The sequence below is a fragment of the Abramis brama genome, assembly GCF_963993115.1.
Source record: "Abramis brama genome assembly, chromosome: 8".
Lineage (NCBI taxonomy): Eukaryota > Metazoa > Chordata > Actinopteri > Cypriniformes > Leuciscidae > Abramis > Abramis brama.
Window position 1 is genome coordinate 29,689,562 of NC_139970.1, and position 21,885 is coordinate 29,711,446.

A 21,885-nucleotide genomic window follows, 5' to 3' on the forward strand; every position below is an offset into this window, starting at 1 on the left:
AAAATCCATACAGCAGCATGTCATGCCATTCTGTGTGCACATGCGTGTGAGGTTTCCACTGGTTATATTCATAGACTGTCTGACTGTGTGTGTCATCAGAGAGCCCCTTCCCCCGTCTCTCTCTGTGATGCTGATGCTGAATTGCCCATCACTGAAGGACAGAGGGTGATATTCTTCTCATAACGTCCACTCTATCCGTCCTCCTTCCCTCTGGAGTGAAGGATGGCGATGATCTGGATGCAGACAGAGAAGGCAGTCGTGCAAGAATTACAGCGCAGATTGAGCAATGTCTCTCACAACATTGGTAAGAACTGTAGCCTAAATGAGTATGTTTGTCACTCAGCTTGTTTTTATTAAAGAGCTACTTGGTGAAATGCCTCTACACACTGAGTGGCTTATTGATAGCTTCGGTAATGTTTTTAATTGGTAAGAATTACTCACCTTTGGAATATTACAGCAGTACTGTCTACATTATAATTTTATATGTGGCCACAAATTTTGGTCACTTCATGGTCGAAGTATTGGCCAAATTATAGCTGAGTTGATATTCGGAACAACAGCACTCTTTCTTGTGTGATATTGTTTAATTAAAATATTTACCCTGACTTGTGAAATAATAGTTTATTTAAAAAAAAAAATATATATTTTTAATGGATCAGTTTATTGAACCTTTAGACTAAATATAAATGAAAACCTTAAAAAAGTTTGCATGTATGTTTTGTTTTGTATTTAATATGCATCAGGCTTTTATGGCCCACGCAGTGAGAATATGGAGCTCACACTCGAGGAGAAAAAAACACCTTTTTTTTTTTTTTTTTTTAAAGGCCCAAACTGAGCAAAAATATCCAACTGGTGCATTTGTTGTTATTTACATGGCCAAAAAGTACGATGAAATTCTGGTTGCTTGTAATGTAAATCAGTGAGATTTTCACTATCAATAATCTATCAATAATATGTCGTTGTAAGATGATATTTAAATGTTGTAGTTTTGATTGTAGGGGGCAAAAAATATAATGCAATGCAACACGATGACTGAGAGATGTATAAATAAACATTCTTCAAAAGCCTTTTGTATCTTTGATACATACTTTTTAACAAAAATATGTTTTTTGATTAAATATAAAAAAATATATAAATAATCAAGTAAATATAAGTTACTTCAGTCCAGTAAATCTTGAAATATTAATAACATTATAAAAGTAATTACTATGTTTACTTTATAGAAATGTAAGATCTGTAAGATTTTTCGGCAGACATTTTTAGGATGACACTAGAAGGTCTTTTACTTGCTAAAAAATATGAACTATTAGTCTGAGGGCAGAAGGCATAGAAGATTGTGTACAACAGGTTTTTCAGCAAAGTTTTGATCATTCTCATGATCATATGTGAAATTAATGTATCAAATATGATACAGTAGTGATTCAGAACGTATTCAGAAGCCCAAGGCTGGAAGAGAATTCCAAAAACTGTCCTGTGAGATTCATGCTGGGGGTGACTTGACCAAAGTGTGTGTGTGTGTGTGTGTGTGTGTGTGTGTTTGGCAGAGTTACTGCTGAGTACAAAAACGGATACCATAAAAACACAGTTTTCCACAGTAGCAGCACGGCTTGCTGCAGTAGTTCTAAAGTACACAGGCTTTAGGGAGGCATGTATGTCGTTTAACTATAGCTGTTCTGAAATTAAGTTTTGCTGAGGCTTTAACAATTGCAGTCAACTGTTTGAGTTTAGTACCATGTACTGTAGTATCGTAAAGCATAACTTAAAGAACACTGTGAGGTCAGGTATCAGACTGCATTAAAGGGGAAAGTTATGCTGAGGAAATCGAGGAAAACGCATCCCATTGATTGTGGACAGCTTCCTCTGGTCCCGCTGGCACAAGGACAGAGTGAGTGAAAGCATGCTAACACTGGCAAAAATTCATCACTTTTATATGTTCAAAAGGTCTTTAGATGATTGTACAGAACAATACTGTTCAGAATATTAAATATTTAAAAATATTTTGAAAGAAGTATCTTATGCTTACCAAGGCTGTATTTATTTGATCAACTATACAGGAAAAAAAAAAAACTGTTTTCTATTTTAATATATTTTTTATAATATTTATCATAAAAGTAATCCTTTGTTTAAAAAGAAAATCTGACTGAACCTAAACTTTTGAACAGTATGTATAGTGGGGTTAGAAAAGTCAGATTTTTAAATTTAATGTAGTTTTATTTGTTACAAATGATATTATCAACATAATAAAAATGAGTTTGTGTAAAACCTTATGATCATGTTCTCCAGTATAATTTGAGAATGATCCAAAGAGCATTTTGAGCTTCAAGAACATCTAACTATCTGTACAAAGAGTTCACATGATCAGTGTCACAAATTTGCTTATTTGATTAGTAACCTATAGAAATAGTGCCAAATCTTAGACTTTCCATAATACTACAACTTTGTTTATTTACAGGTTTAAATTAAGATTTAGAATCCTATATTTTCAAAATAGCCTCTGATTTTTGGACCCCACTTGTTATGTATTCCCTGGCTTTGTGTTTTGTGTGTTTTGTTAATTTTGCATTTTACGCCGTTTCTGTTCCTGTTTCCTGTCCTGTGTTCCATTTTTGTAGTCCTTTTGCAGATTTTCTTGTTGATTAGTTCTGTGATCACTCCCAGGTGTGTCTTGTTTGCTTATTAACCCTCTAGTATTTAAACCCCTCTGTTTCTTGTGTTCCTTGTCAAGTCTTGACCTACACAGATGAATGTTTGGTGGTTCCCCTGGTTCCCCTGGTTCCCCTGGTTCCCCTGGTTCCCCTGGTTCCCCTGGTTCCCCTGGTTCCCCTGGTTCCCCTGGTTCCCCTGGTTCATTTTGTTATTAAATTCTTTTGCTTGTGGATCCAGCTCTCCCTTTGTTTTTGAGTTCACCCAGTGTTACAGAAGACTCGACCAAGATGGATCCAGCAAATAGTTTAATTTGGCTCCAGCAAGGCCACCATTCCCTCAAGGACCACACCAATGATTGTTTGGATATCACCTACCTTACAGACTTCCCAGACTTTGCCTTTATTGACTTTTACTGCCACAGACTCAATAACCACAACCAACACATACTCATTCGTGATGGTCCTCGGTGGTCCCCAGACTGGTCGTCTTAGCACCCTTTAGCCCAGTGGTCCCAGATCTTTCAAGTCCAGTGATCCTGAGTCCGGGGGTCTCCGAGGCCTTTCTACCATTGAGTGCGTTTCCTGTGATGACGGTGGCTATCTTGTGTGTTTGGGCCACACACACCTCTCCTGGTTCTCCCGAGGCGGCGGCGACCTCTACAGCTTCTCCTGAAGTGGCAGTGACCGCTAAGAATCCTCTCAAGGTGGCGGTGATTGCTCCTGAACTAGCTCCTGTCTGCCCTGACACGACCACAGAGGTTGTCAGTGAACTCTCTCTGCCCAGATACGACCACAAAGGTCATCAATGAACTCACTGTCTGCTGAGATAAGACCACAAAGGTCATCCCAGCTTCCTGTCTGTTCTGACACTACCATGGAGTTTGTCCCTGAACTTCCTGTCTGCCCTGACACTAACACAAAGGTCTTCTATGAACTCTCTGCGCTCTGCTGTGGTGGTCTGTAGTTCCCCTGCTCCGCTGTAGTGGTCTATAGTTCTGCCTGCTCCGCTGTGGTGGTCTGTAGTTCAGCCTGCTCCACTGTGGTGGTCTGTAGTTCCCCTGCTCCGCTGTAGTGGTCTATAGTTCTGCCTGCTCCGCTGTGGTGGTCTGTAGTTCCGCCTGCTCCGCTGTAGTTCCGCCTGTGGTGGTCTATAGTTCCGCCTGCTCCACTGTGGTGGTCTGTAGTTCAGCCTGCTCCACTGTGGTGGTGGTGGTCTGTAGTTCTGCCTGCTCCGCTGTGGTGGTCTGTAGTTCCGCCTGTGGTGGTCTATAGTTCCGCCTGCTCCACTGTAGTGGTCTGTAGTTCCACCTGCTCCGCTGTGGTGGTCTGTAGTTCCGCCTGTGGTGGTCTATAGTTCCGCCTGCTCCACTGTAGTGGTCTGTAGTTCCGCCTGCTCCACTGTAGTGGTCTGTAGTTCAGCCTGCTCCACTGTGGTGGTCTGTAGTTCCGCCTGCTACGTTGTGGTGGTCTGTAGTTCAGCCTGCTCCGCTGTGGTGGTCTGTAGTTCCGCCTGCTCCTGTGGTGTTCTGTAGTTCCGCCTGCTCAGCTGTGGTGGTCTGTAGTTCAGCCTGCTCCGCTGTGGTGGTCTGTAGTTCCGCCTGCTCTCCGCTGTGATGGTCTGTAGTTCCGCCTGCTCCGCTGAGGTGGTCTGTAGTTCAGCCTGCTCCGCTGTGATGGTCTGTAGTTCCGCCAGCTCCGCTGTGGTGGTCTGTAGTTCCGCCTGCTCCGCTGTGGTGGTCTGTAGTTCAGCCTGCTCCGCTGTGGTGGTCTGTAGTTCAGCCTGCTCCGCTGTGGTGGTCTGTAGTTCAGCCTGCTCCGCTGTGGTGGTCTGTAGTTCCGCCAGCTCCGCTGTGGTGGTCTGTAGTTCCGCCTGCTCCGCTGTGGTGGTCTGTAGTTCCGCCTGCTCCGCTGTGATGGTCTGTAGTTCCGCCTGCTCCGCTGTGGTGGTCTGTAGTTCAGCCTGCTCCGCTGTGGTGGTCTGTAGTTCAGCCTGCTCCGCTGTGGTGGTCTGTAGTTCCGCCTGCTCCGCTGTGATGGTCTGTAGTTCCGCCTGCTCCGCTGTGGTGGTCTGTAGTTCAGCCTGCTCCGCTGTGGTGGTCTGTAGTTCAGCCTGCTCCGCTGTGATGGTGTGTAGTTCCGCCTGCTCCGCTGTGATGGTCTGTTGTTCCGCCTGCTCCGCTGTGGTGGTCTGTAGTTCAGCCTGCTCCGCTGTGGTGGTCTGTAGTTCAGCCTGCTCCGCTGTGATGGTCTGTAGTTCCGCCTGCAGCTCCGCTGTGGTGGTCTGTAGTTCCGCCTGCAGCTCCGCTGTGGTGGTCTGTAGTTCCGCCTGCTCCGCTGTGATGGTGTGTAGTTCCGCCTGCTCCGCTGTGATGGTCTGTAGTTCCGCCTGCTCCGCTGTGATGGTCTGTAGTTCCGCCTGCTCCGCTGTGATGGTCTGTAGTTCCGCCTGCAGCTCCGCTGTGGTGGTCTGTAGTTCCGCCTGCTCCGCTGTGATGGTCTGTAGTTCCGCCTGCAGCTCCGCTGTGGTGGTCTGTAGTTCCGCCTGCAGCTCCGCTGTGGTGGTCTGTAGTTCCGCCTGCTCCGCTGTGGTGGACAGCTAGGTGTCTTGTTTGCCTATTAGTTTTTTTGTGTTCCTTGTCGAGTCTTGTGCTGCATGGATGTACGTTTGGTGCTACTCATTCTGTTATCTGTTACCTGGTTCTCTGGTTCTCTGTTGTGGTTTGGTTATGTTTATTTTGTTATTAAACTCTTTTGCGAATGGATCCAGCTCTCCATTTGTTTTTGTGTTCACCCATGTGTTACACCACTATACAGTATGTGCAATGATAATCCTAATATTGTGTACTAAAACGTTACAGTGATAGTTAAGCTCCAATAGGTTTTTTTTTTTTTACTTAGAGCCATTTATTGTGAAACATTATGTGTTTTCGTATGAACTTTAGTTTGACTCAGTCTGGACTGGAGCAATATTTTTGCCCACAGAGACTCCTAAGGAAAGTGTGTATTTACATTTGTATGTGTCTGAAAGAGAGAGAGGTTTACCAGTGCTACTGAGTAACTTGGTTTGAATTCAGCTTTTATCTTTCCCTCCTCAGTAAGATCAGATGGCACTCTGAGATTCCTCTTACACTGTGGAGAAACCAACCAAACACAGACACACACAGGGTCTCATTCATCCACCAATCTGATGGGGGAAGGGGCTCCTGGGGGTGGGGTGGGGTGGGGCTGGGGAGGGGCGGGGCAGGGGAGGGGGTGTCAGGAGACTCTTTTTGGGGTGATTGTGCTGACACAGACAGACATAGAGAGAGTGTAAACAAAGGAAGTACAGTGCTTTACAGTCAGTGATCCATCACTGTTATCAGTTATTCTGTAAAAATGTTGCAGGTGAAGGGAACTTTTGTATGTGCGTCAGGAGACCAGTTCATTCCAGGAAGTCTGGAAATGAGGAGGGAGAGAGAGAGAGAGAGAGAGAGAGAGAGAGAGGGAGGGAGAGAGAGAGAGAGAAAGAAAACAGGAAGTCATTGACTGGTGCACCTGTCTCAGGTAGCTCATTCTGAGATAACTGCTTATGGTTACAAGACGGCCGAGGATTCAGTGAGACATTAGAGGAAGAGAGAAACAGAGGGATGGATGTACAGAACAGAGGGAAAACTATGTGCATTCCTCTGGCTGAGGTTGAGAAATATTACAATTTTTCCAGATGTTGCCACTGGCTCCAAAGTAAGGCCTTATCATTTTATCTTATTTTAAAATGTAAAATTATTTAAATATATTTAATACAATTAATTATGTTAATTTGTTATTTACTCCATTTGCACTATTGTTATTTTACTTTATTATAGTTATTTCTGACAAATTTGGCAATGCAGTTTTGCAGTTTTTGTCATACAAATGAAGCTCACTAAATATAATTGATCAGAACTGAGAGCAGGAGAGAGAGAACAGGTGAGCGCTACCATAAAAGCTCATTTGAAATGTGACAGATGATTTTCTGTCCAGTGTGTGTGAATATCCTAAGGGGGTAAATCTGACTCCAATGGGACAACACACTCTTATTTTAGAAGAACAAAAGAATGCAATGGATATATTCTCCCTCTTTTCAGGCCTCTTCTGTCATTTCCTTTTAAATACCGCTTAAATATTTGATTGCTGTGTAGGTTTAAAAAAAAAAATGCATTTCTTAATCCTGCAGTTAAAAAAAACATTGAGGCCATGATATACAATAGAAGGTGTGGACATGCAGATAATTAGTTGTACGCACTTTGAGGCACTATTTCCAGAGGTGGTTTTGGTTGAGATAGATAGGAAATCACCTAATCTTTTCTTTCTAAACATGTCTGATGTGCCATTGACCAGAGCATGGGAATTGCTTTGGGCAAGATTCACCTCCCTCAGATGGTAATATACACCAGCCAAAGACACAATACATTCAAGACAGCCAGTAATATATTAGTGTGTGTGTGTGTAGACTCTGTAGGCTCTACTTACCTGTGGTTAACTTCTTCACCTGTGGTTTATTTCATCTTATCATCAATAACAACAATAAGATAAGTGCTGTTTTTCATTTTGTTATTTGCTATTGTGCAAGTAAGGTTTTAAACTTAATTTAAACGGTAATACTGCAGGATTGTCTTGCCCTGGTTACAGGGAGAACTGGAACGCTCCTGTTATAATGAACGATGCTGTCAGCGTCGACTGTAGACGTGATGTTAGTGTGTCTCTGTGTGTTTGTTACAGATGAGATCATGCAGAAGGAGTCCAGTCCTCTCTGCGCTGCTGACATCATAACTGAGCTCAAGAGACAGTTTTCATTCCTGTCAGGTAAATATTCTTTATATTTGCATTTCTTTCTTTATCCATGAAACTGAAACATTATCCAGGGACCAACTGTAAGGATCCACAGGGAAATAGAAAAACAAATTAGATCTCTTTGGATCTCTCAAATGAGATCTCAGTTGTGTCTCATAAAAAAGCAGATGGATATTTTTGCTTATGGGTTTTAAATCTTGGATATATTTTCTAAAAAAAAAAAAAAAAAAAACAGTAATCATATTCATACATGTCTCCTAAAGAGTTTCACATCAGATATCAACAAGGTCTCCATGGTTGCCAACATACTAAAATCTGGAGTCTGAGATTTCAATAAAAACTCGAACATTTCTTATCAAATTCCTCCAAGACTAAAGTTATGCCATCCACATTTTTATTTTAGGAGGATACTCATACAACACATTTCTAGTATATTGCAATAGAAACACTTTCCTTTATCTCAATGAGGGTAATCAATTTATTTACATAAAATATATTGTAGTATTAAAGAGTTCTTCAATTAGAGCACAAAAAAATATGTATTTGAATACGTAACATTACGTTAGGGCACATGTGCATGTATGTGTAGATTTGTTAGTCAAAATTCACTTTCCATCATTTCCTGCTTCTCTCTGTAATGGGTGGTTGGATAATTTCTTTAAACTGAATGTGTTTCTCTGTAAAGCATGCAAAGGATTTAATCCGAATATGTGTTGTTTTTGCTGACAGGTTGTTACCGTTAAACTGAACTGAGTAAACGATGCTTGCACAATCTCTGTCCTGTTGTCATGGAGACAGGGAGAAGAAGGCATGACTTGCCAAATTTATATTTTTGTCACATTGGGATCTTCACCCAGTGTCTCTCTCTCTCTCTCTCTCTCTCTCTCTCTCTCTCTCTCTCTCTCTCTCTCTCTCTCTCTCTCTCTCTCTCTCTCACTCTTTCCATTCCATCACCACTGTCTTCTCTCTGTCTTACCACCGATGTTTCACCTTGTATTTTCATCCTGATTTAAAGGAGCAAAATAGATAGGAAGAATAAAGTGACATTTTTGAATACATTGGGGAAATCATAGTTTCTATCCTGAGGGAATACTGACAACACTTGTGTCTTTATCTCTTCATTTTTTCTTTTTTATGATTATATTTATTAATGATACTTGGTGAGGACCAATTACTTTTCAGTCACTTTTCAATCACTGTAAAACAATCCCACTTGCGTGGAAACGGAAACTAGGATACCAGGATTTTAATGAGACTTGGTCTCTTTTGACAATATAGTAACAAACAGATTATGACTAACAATATGACAATTTAGTAACAATATACACTACTGTTCAAAAGTTTGGGGTCCTTAAGATTTTATTTTATTTTTAAGAAATTAATTCTTTTATTCAGCAAAAATGCATTAAATTGGTCAAATGTGACAGTAAAGTATTTTACATTGTTGAAAAAAAAACAAAAAACCAAAAAAAAACAATGAATCCAAAAAATCCAAAAAAATGTATCATGGTTTCCAGAAAAATATTAGTCCATTAGTATCACCATTGATAATAATAAGAAATGTTTCTTGAGCAGCAAATCAGCATATTCTAATTATTTCTGAAGGATCATGTGACACTGAATAATATAATATAATATAATCAACCAAATTCTTGGTGAGCATTCAGAAACATTAAACTTTTGAATGGAAGTGTAGCTACATGCAAAATACCACTCAGAACACCTTAGTAACTACATAGCAACAGGCTGGTTACCTCCCATAACAAGCTAGCATCATTATGGTTTTGCACAGGCAAGTGGTTTGGTGTGTATAAGGTTCAGGGATGGTACACTTTCCTATTCTTGCTTTGCTTGGTATTGCGGCGCAGTCTTGTCAATGGTGCAGCAGGGATAAAATGTGATTTTAAAACCAAAATTATTGATGCTAGCTAACAGATGATAAGAACAGTAACAAGCCGATCTGGTATTATGTCACAGTTTGGCTGTTGTTCAATAGCAGCAGCACACAATATGAAAACTGTAACATAGCATACAGGTGGTGTGAGCAGGTTGTTTATTGGTTTGCCTGTGTGCTAATTTAAGATCTTTGATGCATGCCAACACAGACAACAGGACAGCACGGTTTCTGATTTTTATTGGCCCCTGCTGTTTGCCTGTGTAAAAGATTATAGGAGCAGGATTTTTCTCTTTGATTCTTCATATTTCTGTCTATCTGTCTATTTTAGGGGGGAGAGGACAGGATGGAAGCCCTATCATTATCTTCCCAGAATTCCCTTCGTTTAGTGAAATTGGAGACCAAGAGTTTCGTAACGTTCTTACCTACCTGACAAGTATTCCCAGGTAAATTCACAAATGAACACACATTTGAATATCATACATACTGACCGCAGTAACACATGTGCATGTGTCTTCATCAGTCTGAGTGCAGCAGGTGTGGGCTTTATCGTAGTGATTGATAGGCGTCAAGATCGATGGGCGTGTTTAAAGGCAACATTACTGCGTATCTCAGTAAGTCTAACAGTACCTGTGGCTTCTGAATCTCTCCTATATAAATGCACATAAATATTGTCTTCAGTAATATTTTTGCAGATACTTCACACACATCTGGATATTTTGTTTTATCGTCTATAATATATTTAAAAATATCCATTTGATATATTTATTATGTATAATATGAATTTGAGTGCTTTCTTGTGTTTGTGTGTAGGGCTGGTTTCCTGCTAATCTTCAGCTTGTTCTGGTGCTGAGACCCAGTGCTATCCTGCAGCGAGCGTTATCTGATGTGTTCTTCAAACTCCACAGAGATGACTTTAAAGTACCGGTACGAAACCTGAATGTTTGTTGTTGTTGTTTTATACAGGCCACATCTGTTTGTGTGTGTCATGTCGTTGTAAATAATGAAGCCTGTGTGTATTGAAGGTCATCATGCTAAGCTCAGTGGCTGATCTGCACTCTTATATTGAGCGGAGTCAACTGACACAAGACCTGGGTGGCTCTCAATACTACTGCCACAGGACCTGGATTTCTCATCGCACCGTAAGAACAAATACACATCTTGAAGTTGTACTCTGTATTTTTTATACTGACAGTGGTGTGGATGCAGCATCACATGAATTCAAATTGTTTATTAATTCACTTGTAGAAATGCATAATTTGCTGTCAGCCATGATTAATTTATTTCATGGGTGACATTGCCCAATAATCGGGTGGATAAAGTTACATTTTTCATTCATAATATTAATAATACACAGCTTTTCATGTGATTGCAACATTGCGGCCTTAATGAGACAACCTGCTTCATTATAGTGTAAATGTGCGCTAACATTAATGTAATCACAGCATTTTTGGGTAGCAAAGAAACACAACTCACACACAAGTCACTTCAGCTTTCTGTTGGTCAACGTGGTGAATTCACATGGACAACTTAAAGCTGTTGGGAAAAAGTGGATTCCTTTTGAAATGACTGGATTTTTTTTGCTGAACAATCTTAAAGCATCTTTCATTGGGCTATTGATAAAACTTTCTGGCATTTAATTGAAAATGATTGAAACATATTGTCAAAGTGATTTTAATTACGTTTCTGTGTAATGTTTTTAATTGGAGAAAAATTATTGAGTGCGCATTAAAAACCTATGCATAACCGAAATGAAACAAGCTGTACCAGTGATATACATCATATATGAAATTATGAATTCTTTGTGCCGGTAGGATCTTGAAAGCTTCGCTGCATTACTGAAGAGGATGGCTCAGAGACTGCAAATGTTCGGCAGAGAGCTGGCAGAAACAGAGCTGCCTAACAACCACCTAACAGCCGGCAATCTGCTGAATGCACACACCAGCAGAAAAGACAGTTTGAAAGTATAAAAAAAAGCATTCAATATGTTCAGTAGTATTCAGTATGTGCCACCTCACATATTCCTTTAGTTTTTACAAAAATTATTCTTTGCTTCATTGTTTTCTCTTTAGAAAGAGATGGTAGAAGCTCTCAGCCAAGGACGTAAACTCTTGGAGAATATCAGGGAACCGGTCCGCAGAGATCCGGACAGCAGTCTAAACCCCGATCAGCTTGAGAATCTTGCTACAGTGCACAGGTAAATCTCAGACTCTTTCTTAGTAGAAATCCTCTAGAACTTTTCCTCTGTTGTTTTTCTGCATCTTAATCTGAAAGAATGCATAAATAAATAAACATATGTATAGATATATAAAATACTAAATTTATTTAAATATAGAAAAAAGAAAATCCAAGGCACTCTTCTTCAAAACCCTGGAGAAGGCTGTTTGCACCGCTACGCATGGGTTGCTTCTCCCCATGTCTTTTAATTTTCTATTATGAAATAGCCAGTAAAATAAAGGCTTTTTAAATAATTTTGAAGAAGAGTGCCTTGGATTTTCTTTTTTCTATATTTATTTGAATTCCTGACCCCAAAGAGCACTTTCAAACATCTGACTGAACTCCCTAAGCACCCTGGACACTTTTTTGTCTTACTAAAATTTATTTAATTTATATATATTATATAAGAATTCTAAAATAACACTGTAATGTAATTTATGCTGTCCAACTGTTTATTGAGGTCCTAAAGCATGAGATAACAATGAGACACAAGTGCGAAGTCATGTGAATCACTCTGCCAATGTGATAATGCTCATCCATACATTTTCTGAATGGGTCAAAACATTAAACAAAAATAATTTATATAGTATTTATTCATATTTAGATCTGACTTTTATTTTTTGTTTTCTTTATTATTTTCAGTATTTTTTATTAGTTTAAAAAAAAATATTGTATAGATTTAATAAATTATTATTTTAGTTTGAGTAATATTAGTATTTCAACTTAAACCTATTTAGGCTATTTCAGTTAATTGCCAAAGCAACATTTTTCATTAAATATTTATATTTAATTTCAGTTTTATTTCAAATACCGACAACAATTTTAATAGTTTTAGTTAGCAATAACAATACTAGTGGTTTATACACTATTTCATATTTCATCTAATATAGATGTAATATTTGTTTTGTTTAATGTATGCACTGTCAATTACTTAGTCATTCAGATTTCATTCATATATCCCTCTCTCTCTCTTGTTCCCTGCCAACTTGCAGGCTATTATCCCAGTTGAATGAGAGCTCTACAGCATTTGATGAGTTCTGGATTCAGCATCAAAATAAACTGGAGCTATGTTTGAAACTCTGCCAGTTTGAGCACAGCTTTCAACAGGTCTTGCTTTTAAAAGACACTCATATTTTTACAGCTTATTCTTATTACTGAATAACATTACTATTAATATTTATAATAATAGCCTTTACTAATAATATTTGCTCTCTGTTTTATTTGCTACGGTCTTGTAGTTGCAAACAGAGCTGGAGCAGGCAACAGAAACGCTGAATACCTTCTCAGATATTGGAATAAGCCCCGCCCAAACAGAACACCTCCTTCAAGAACTGACCAATCACGAAAGGAAAGTCTGTGTGAGTCTCCGCCATCTGAATAATCTTGTTGTGTTATCATACATCCACAGACATATATGCATGGATGTATGCATCTTTCAATAACCCTTGTGATGAATACCTCCTCTCTAACACACTTCCTTTTTCTGCAGGAAGTGCTGGACAGAGTAAGATCTCTGGTTGCCGAGGGCCAAGGATTGATTGACAGCTCTCAGAATGGTGATGACAGTGTCGCAGTAAAATGCACTGAGCTACAGAAAGCAAAAGACAATCTCATCCAAGAGCTAAAAGACAATAAGACCATGCTGACACAGGCTATAGAGCTACACAGAAGACTGGACACGGTGATTTTTATATATATATATATATAAATATATTATATAAATCTTTCAGTTACCAGCCCAGGTATTTAACCATTACCTTACACCAGCCATAAAGCTTTTAAGACAGAACTAGTTTAGCAAGGGAGACCTGGAGTGATGGTGCATAAAGTCTTCACCTTCATTCAGCTACATGCAAATTCTCTACACACACGCAGACATGTAACCACACTTTCATACTGTATATGCAAATCTGTTTCCACCACGTTCTCTTCTGTACTTTTTCTCTTTCAGGTGTGTAAATGGTGTGATGATGGGATTTACATGCTAGCATCACAGCCTCTTGACAAGTGCCAATCACAGGAGGGGGCGGAGTCAGCACTGTCAGAGCTGGAGTTTTACCTGGAGACAGCCAATGAGAAACAGCAGTGGGAGATTAGCACAGTTTGGCTGGAATATGAGAGCATACTGAACAATGAGCTCAGGGTGAGGCAATATGAATTCATAACTATACATGCAACTCACTTATAATTCAAATTCGATTCAGTTTAATTTGTAGTCACAAAATGAAATGGAAAAAAAACATTGTTTGCCAATTAGTTTTTATTTAGTAATAAAAATATAAAAAAGTAAAAAATAAATAAAATAAAAATAAAATATTTTTTTATATTGTGTTATATTATATTACATAATGTGTAATGATACAGGAACAGGTGAAGCGTGCATTTGAGAAGAAAGCCTCTCTACAGGAGATGTTTGAGAGGAGGAGGGTTAGCCTGAAAAAACTAGCAGCCAAACAAACACGCCCTGTCCAGCCTGTGGCCCCTCGACCAGAGTCACTCTCATCTCCTGGTATCTATCTATCTATCTATCTATCTATCTATCTATCTATCTATCTATCTATCTATCTATCTATCTATCTATCTATCTATCTATCTATCTATCTGTCTGTCTGTCTGTCTGTCTGTCTGTAACTTTTTTAAGTGTAAAATGGAGGCAATTGGTGTATTTCTCTCTTTCAGCTCACAGGGATCACGAGAACATCTGTATTAGCGAGGACTTAGATAGCAGTGCGTCCTGTAAACAAGTATGTATAATTCATCTACATTGCCCAGAGTGTATTTTCCTCCCTTTTCTATAATTTTAGTTTTTCTCAATCACTTTGGCACTGAACTTACAGTTTAGAGAATGTCTTAACATTCTCTAAACTGTAAGTTCAGTTTTCACAACTGTTTGCTGGAACATCAGAACTCTATTACATGCCTGCAAAACATAGGTACTCACCCAAAACGTTGAATACATGCTTCAAAATGTAGTTATTGTGTCAGTAAATTGGCCAATGCCACCAAAATAAAAAGTGTTTTTGTCATCGTGTGAGCCACTCTGGTCAAAATGTTTAGATGCTTTTTCACCATGGAAATATTTGTTATATACAATTTATTTATTTTTTTCTACTTTTTTTGTTGACAATTTGTTGATAATTTGTTGATTTTCTACAGCCTACTATACAAGATTGTCAGTTCAGTCTATAGCTTCCTATTGCTCTTCCGGGGCAAGCAACTGAATTTTCAGTTGATGTGTAACACATTTATATACACATGTATAAATACAAAAATAAATGTACTGTGTGAATACAAATATATTTATCCAGTACTGCTTTAGCTGCTGCTGTTTAGGATTGTGATTTGTGACATTCTTCTATGTTCAAAAATAGAAGTGATTGGCAAACTCCATATATATGCTTCCAAACTTGATTGGTTGATTAGTAAGTTTGTGATTACAATATGCCAGGCTATTTGCCAATTTAACAGACATTACAAACATTCCAAGTTAGATATTTATGGAATGTACACACTGTACAAGTCTGATAGATTTTGATAACTAAATGCATAATTTTGCATGTGATGGCTCACATGATGAAAGAATGTTTAGAAGTTGTGAAGAGCTGACAATTTCACTGAAAATCAACTCATCAGTTTTGATAAACAAGCCATGTACATTTTTTGCAATTATTGTGCAAATTGTAAACAATTGTACTTACTCTTTGCACACGTGCCAAAACACATGCAATTTGCTTAAATCAATAAGAAATTCAAATCTAATGTGAACAAGAAACTAATTGTTCAGAGATCTGAATTTGAGAATTTCGAGAATTGAGCCAAAGCGATTGAGAAAAACTATAAATCACTCTCTTTGTATAAGCAAATGAAATAAACCTCTCTCTCATGTAGGGAACTCTATGTAAGTTAAGGGCCTTGACTATTACTCAATAATGATTCCCTTTGTGTAGGTAAGTTTTGATCAGGTTGACAGGAGCAGTCGCAATGCTTCTGTATCTGAGGAGGAGGAAACCCTGGCTGTGCTGCGCAGGTCAGTCCAAGGTCAAAGGGGAAAGAGGGGAACACATGTGCCTTACTAGACCATCAACACCCCTCTACAGTGTGTTCCTCATTGTCTATGTGTTCTGTGTTTGTTCACAGGCATGTAATGAATGAGTTACTGGAAACAGAGAGAGCATATGTGGAAGAGCTTTTGTGTGTTTTGCAGGTAAGTGAATCTGTCAGTTCTTTCATAAATAAAATTCATCTTCACATCAAGGAACTACTTCATTTTATTATGTGGGAGGATATATTCCTGAAATGTTGTTCAAGTGGCCTTATCCTGTTTTAGCCGTTTTTGCCACATTAAGTCCTCTTGGACCTGGGAGGTAGATTATTGTTGTGAAAGTTGAAGCAGGTCTACACCAAACTCTTTATTATAGTGCCATGAAAATCCTGTTTTTTTGTGATATGCCCCCATTAAATGTGTCATGTGTGTGTGCTACAGGGATATGCTGCTGAGATGGACAACCCCTCCATGGCTCCTCTCATTCCTGCAGCTCTGCAGAACAAGAAGGATGTGTTATTTGGGAACATGCAGGAGATTTATAATTTCCACAAAAGGTGAGCGCCATCTAGTGGAGTGGATGAACAGCATTCAAATGTAAAAGATTATTTGGAGAATAGTTAGTAGCATCATTAGTTAGGATGTAAAGTTTGATTCATTTTAGCAAATTATTTGTTTGCAGATATCACTGATTAAATGAATGAATCACAGCTCAAATAAATGTTTCACAATAAATTTTAAATTCCTTTCAGAATATTCCTAAAAGAGCTGGAGACTTACACTGACTGTCCTGAGCTTGTGGGCAGCTGCTTTTTAGACTGGGTGAGTTTTTTATAACTAGCAAGAAAACAAAGCATTTTTTTGAAGTATGAAGTAAAAGTGAACTTTTAGGAGTTTATTTTTCTCAGTGATGCTCAGACCTTTGGTCATTGTGGTTGTTTAGATGAGGGAGCTGCAGATTTATGAGAAATACTGTCACAACAAGCCTCGTTCTGAGAGCCTCTGGAGGCAGTGCTCAGACTGTGCCTTCTTCCAGGTATGTACACATACATATTTAAAACAGCATACTACTACTACTACTACATACTATATGTGCAGTATGTAGTGTATATACACATATACAGTACAATGTTCTGTTTGCATGTAATATTTGGATGACCTACTACATTTACCTTAAAGTTCACTGTGTGTGAAGTACTCTAGTATTCTATTCCAAACACACACTCTCAGACACACATACACACTTAACACAATCTGTTGATGACATCAGGCCCTCTCTGTGAAAGAAAGCTGTTTACCACATTGTGTTTGTGCATCAGGAGTGTCAGAAGAAACTAGAGCACAAGCTGGGGCTGGACTCATACTTACTAAAGCCTGTGCAGAGGATCACTAAATACCAGCTCCTTCTGAAGGTATTAATGTGTGTGTGTGTGTGTGTGTGTGTGTGTGTGTGGTGGGGTGGGGTGGGGGGGGGACTTCTATAAGATAAATGGTAAGAACTGCATCTTAAAGTCAATATGAATTAAAAATTCACTCTATATTCTAAATGCATGTTGTTGATCTTATTCTGAACGATTCCTCCTTGCATTTAATAAAATAAAATAAATAGTTTTGACCTCGTAATCTTCAGTAAAAATGTATTATCTCGATCTTCTGGTAAAAACAACTTCTCTCTGGTGACGTATGCTGGATTTCTCCAATCATTTAGTCTGTTTAAACCCTGCTCCTTTCTTACAATCTACTTTTAACTCACAGTCAGATCTGCCTCTGCCTCCAGCCAATCAACAACCAATGGAAAGAACCAAGTCCCCGCCCTTCATTTATAAATAAAAAAAATCGATAATCTGTTTAACTTTAACTATACGTCACAATGGGCCATTTCCACATTTTGCTCTAATAGCAAAAGTAAAAAAAATCTGTGATAGAGTTTCCATGACTTTCCAAAGAAGGGAAAAATATAGAGAGATTGATTATTTTGGTCAGAAGAGAGAAAGATGTGAAATTTGTCATCAATCCCTCAGCCGTTGTATTTGAAACACCTACGCAGCAGTGTTAATTATTATTATTTTTTTGTAAAACAACACAAAGTATAGCATTATAAATTTGCATAGCATTTTTTAAAAATAAAAATATGAAAAACTTTACTAGATTTGCAATGTTAATAACTGTGGAAATGTCTGTGAAAAGAGTCCAGAAGAAAAGATCTGTCAATATTTCCATTTCAGGGGTCATGTAATAGAAACCAGAATTTTTCTTTGAAATGTGTTTTAGGAGATGATTAAGTACAGTAAAGGCTGCGAGGGCTCAGTGGAGCTGCAGGCAGCTCTTTCCTCCATACTAGGGATCCTGAAGGCTGTAAATGACTCAATGCATCTCATTGCCATCACAGGATATGAGGTAAAAGGCATGCACACGCTTTACTCTCGTCCTTTTCATTAATATTCATTAATGTTTTCTGTCACTTCTATTTATTCCACATCTGCAAGCAATATTTATTGATTCTATGCAGGGTAACCTTGGAGACCTGGGTCGCCTGCTGATGCAGGGGTCATTCAGTGTGTGGGCGGAGCATAAGAGAGGTCATGTGAAGGTGATAGATTTGGCTAGGTTTAAGCCCATGCAGAGACACCTGTTCCTGCACGAGAAAGCCCTGCTCTTCTGTAAGAGACGAGAGGAGAGCGGAGAGGGATATGAGAAAGCCCCCTCATATAGCTTCAAACAGGAGCTTAGTGTGAGTATAATAACATAGAGTGTAATAATGCTTAGCTAAAGATGTTATAAAATGATGATGAGCTCATATTGGTAAGTCCCATCTCTTCTGTTATGTTCAATTAACCGTAGCATTTCTCCCAGACTGAGGAAAATTTTGTAACTTCCAGAGTTGCATCTTTAAAAGGCAATTTTCCTGATCTGACTTTTTTCTAAAATAGCAAATGCAACATTTCAGATATATTTAATGGATCATATTAAATTGTATTTATTTATATATTTCAACAAATGCAAGAAGCATTTTTTTATAACATGCACAAACTCAAATATTTAAACTTTTGGTTAAATGCCTTGCAGAATTTTTCTTTTCTTTTTTAATATATAATTCATTTTGTGCATAAGAGTATGCCTAATTTGGATGTTTAAATGAGCAAGCTCACACATTTTTTTAATTTTTTTATTTTTATTTTCATACTTCAATAGCCTATTTACCTGATGGTCTCTGTTCTGTCTTCATTAGATGGCTGCTTTTGGAATAACAGAGCATGCTAAAGGGGACAGCAAGAAGTTTGAGATCTGGTCCAGTTCAAGGGATGAGGTCTACACAGTACAGGTGAGCACAAGAGTCTTAGTCTTAGTTTATGTCTTAGTTCATATTCCTATTAAAAAGATTATGTTATCAGACATGCGTTAAGTCTGGTATATGTTATCCTGTAGGCTGTGTCTGAGGAGGTTAAGACTATCTGGGTGACAGAAATCCGGAAACTTCTAACAGGACAGTTGGAGGCCTGCAAAGGTATTGGTCTGGTTTTATGTTTGTTTGGAAAGAAATATGTGACGCTTTCAGATGACCGATTTAACACAAAGATGCATTAAATGCATGCTCTTGTTATGTAGAGGCAAGTCAACTGAGGGCACCTGATCAGTTCACCTCAGATACCAGCTCAACTAACAGGTACGATTACACACGATCACATTTACACATTTATATTGGAGCTAATTTTAAAACATGAAATTAATCACATCTTAAGACTGGGGAAAAATGAACGCAGTAACCTCAGGAGTGGAGGAGTGGAGAAACAGAAGACAGAAGAGGAAAGAGGCAAAGAACTTGAGAACATTCTAGAACCTGGAACAACACAGAGAGTGAAAGGTGAGTGAAAAAATCCAACTCTACGACATGCATACATACATCATGTCATTAGAGACTTTTCATTTTTTGTTTGAACTTCCTCTTTAACTTCTTTCTGTTTCTTTTGGTGGTTTACAGGGTCTTCATTCAGCTTTGAGACAAAACCAAAACGACAGGACATCCGAAGTGACCCTACACCTCTAGGTGACCTATTTTAGCAGACTGAAATCCAAACATGAAGTTCACATGTTCTTGATATCTTCTCTTCAAGAGATTTAAAAAAATAAAAATAGAAAATGGCTGATGCTAAAAACAGATAATTCATTACCACCAAGCCACCAAGCTCTCTAAAGATTAAAGTTAGAAAATGAGCTGATCCTCAAAGGATTAGCTCACTCAAAACTCTGTCAGGTGTACTTCAGTTCAGGCAATGTGCCATACTAAGAAGATGCAGAGATGCCGTCTGATTGGTTATTTTCCTCCCAGAAACAGGGCCACACCCTAACTTGGGCGGAGTCAGGTGGTTCAGTACATCAAGCCTGTTTCAAAATCGTAGGAGAGGTACACATACTGAGTACACACGTATGTGCACACTCATGCATACTCCACTGAGGTCTTACTAGGGCAACATGTGCTTGTAGGTTATATGTGTGTCTCATCTGATGCTTTCTGAGTAGTTCTGACCACATCTTCGTCTATACAAGATTGTTTCGGGTTAAGCTCTATCGACAGCATCGGTTACACAAAAAAATGTTTTGACTAGTCCCTCAGTTTGTAAAAATAAACAAAAACGTGTTTATGGTAATAGATTTACCACGGAAGTTAATAGAGCAAGACATTACAGAGGGTTTCAAAGCAGAAATATGCAGCAAATATTTTTGTCAAAGTGCTTTTGTGAATTCTTCTGTTCAAAAATGTGTTAACTGTGGACAGATTGTCCTTTTATTCATGCTGTTGATAGACATTAACTGGAATTAATTAATTATTGAACCTGGAACATACCACTGACACACACTCACGCATGCCCTTTGTGTGATTTTGGAAATGTTCACTGGTTTGTCCCCTGTCTATCACATCACGATGAGGCTTCAATGGTACTTTCTCTGTCATCTCTACATGGCCCTCATACAAACTCTTTTAACTTTTATCTATGTTTTCTCTAACTTCTTTCATTTTGTCTCAGGTTGGTCTAAAGGATCCCTTTCGCTGGATGCCTCTGTGGAGCATGATGGTTACTTTAGTGCAGAGGAGCAGATGACCTCTGACCCCGAGGAGGAGAAGGAAGATAAACTGGTGCATGACCATGTCTGTTTTTTACTGTTTGACTTAAAGCAAAAGAGTGTCATGTTTTAAGCATTTCTTCATCTTTATTTCAGTGTGAAGATGAGCTGCAGTCTATGAGGATAGAGGAAGAGATTCAGCTTTCTGAAGAGACTAAGGACCCTGAGGAATGAGAGTTGAGTGTGAATGTGTCCGTTATGCCATCAATGTACAGCATATACACTATGTGTCATGCACAACTCTGGAAAAGAGGAAAATGAGACATATTAAATGTTTTGCATACTCTTAAAAATAAAGGTTCATGGGTGAACCATGTGGTTTAGAATACCTGGAGAAAGCTGTCCATTAGCATTCACATTAATTTAAATGTCAATGTGACGACAAGTGCTTTTTATGAGAATACACAGCTAATTTTAAATAGTTGTCAATGGAGAAAAATGCTTTTTAGAACCATACATCTACCAGCAGGGGTGATACTAACCAGCCAAAAACCAAAAGGTTAGTCCCAAAAATAAGTTATCAGCCTCCACATGGACCTTTTTATTATTTAAATATAAGAAACCATCTCTAGACCATAATGTAAAAACCTATAATGTAACATCAAGAACTTTAATGTAACATTCCAAAGAAATGTATACAGTGGAAAATGACTCTTGTTCTCATAACTCAGAGTTATTTGCAAAGACCCATTGAGGAAGCTTTATTTTTAAGAGTGTAGTCTTAGAATGCACCAAAATAATGCATTTCACAGAGACACCTGAGCTGGCTCTTTACGCACTGTCTTATAGTATGTTGTGATACATGTTTCACATCCCTTAAAACTTAGTAGTAATTTGTGCCACAGTAATTGTGTCTATAATGGGATATGGCATGTCTGTTGTCAAGCCCTGTAATCTCCAATGTGAATGCATGTGACTGTTGTTATATCATTGTGTGCAGGAAACTAGGACCTACTGTACATGTAAAACAAGCATATCATATATGCAGATGTTGTTTCTCAAAGTGACTGTGATCACCCTGTGCCATTTGTATGTAAAATATGTTTACAAATCAATATTGTTTTATATATACATAAAAATAAAATCATAGTTGACTAATGACTTTTGCCTATTTTGATTTAAATGTATCAGGCTTGTAAATTTGGCTAACATTCTAT

At 38.5% G+C, this 21,885-nt stretch overlaps 1 protein-coding gene across 3 annotated transcripts; it reads left to right on the forward strand.

Moving 5' to 3' along the window:
• Window positions 1-88: 88 nt before the first annotated feature.
• On the forward strand, window positions 89-21,828 carry mcf2lb (mcf.2 cell line derived transforming sequence-like b). 3 transcript variants are annotated; one of them, XM_084121515.1, is made up of 30 exons: window positions 89-304; window positions 7,383-7,466; window positions 9,680-9,794; window positions 9,872-9,962; window positions 10,162-10,275; window positions 10,374-10,490; window positions 11,163-11,312; window positions 11,421-11,545; window positions 12,558-12,672; window positions 12,804-12,923; window positions 13,055-13,246; window positions 13,517-13,708; window positions 13,930-14,074; window positions 14,245-14,309; window positions 15,513-15,592; window positions 15,703-15,769; window positions 16,049-16,164; window positions 16,360-16,429; window positions 16,551-16,643; window positions 16,927-17,019; window positions 17,879-18,004; window positions 18,117-18,338; window positions 18,837-18,929; window positions 19,034-19,112; window positions 19,214-19,271; window positions 19,348-19,469; window positions 19,587-19,652; window positions 19,935-20,009; window positions 20,632-20,741; window positions 20,825-21,038. In XM_084121515.1, the coding sequence occupies exons 1-30, from the start codon at window positions 223-225 to the stop codon at window positions 20,900-20,902; spliced, it is 3,255 nt and encodes a 1,084-aa protein (XP_083977641.1). In that variant the 5' UTR covers window positions 89-222; the 3' UTR covers window positions 20,903-21,038. The 3 variants fall into 3 exon arrangements, with proteins under 3 accessions (XP_083977641.1, XP_083977642.1, XP_083977643.1); XM_084121516.1 differs by having other exon boundaries at window positions 19,941-20,009; XM_084121517.1 differs by lacking the exon at window positions 19,935-20,009 and having other exon boundaries at window positions 20,825-21,828.
• Window positions 21,829-21,885: the final 57 nt, after the last annotated feature.

Excerpts from the sequence above, each read along its gene's own strand:
- mcf2lb (XM_084121515.1), top strand. The coding sequence starts at position 223 with ATGGCGATGATCTGGATGCAGACAGAGAAGGCAGTCGTGCAAGAATTA. Across the intron at positions 11,313-11,420 it reads GCAGAAAAGACAGTTTGAAA|AAAGAGATGGTAGAAGCTCT; the intron begins GTATAAAAAAAA and ends TTTTCTCTTTAG. Across the intron at positions 19,272-19,347 it reads GATACCAGCTCAACTAACAG|ACTGGGGAAAAATGAACGCA; the intron begins GTACGATTACAC and ends TCACATCTTAAG.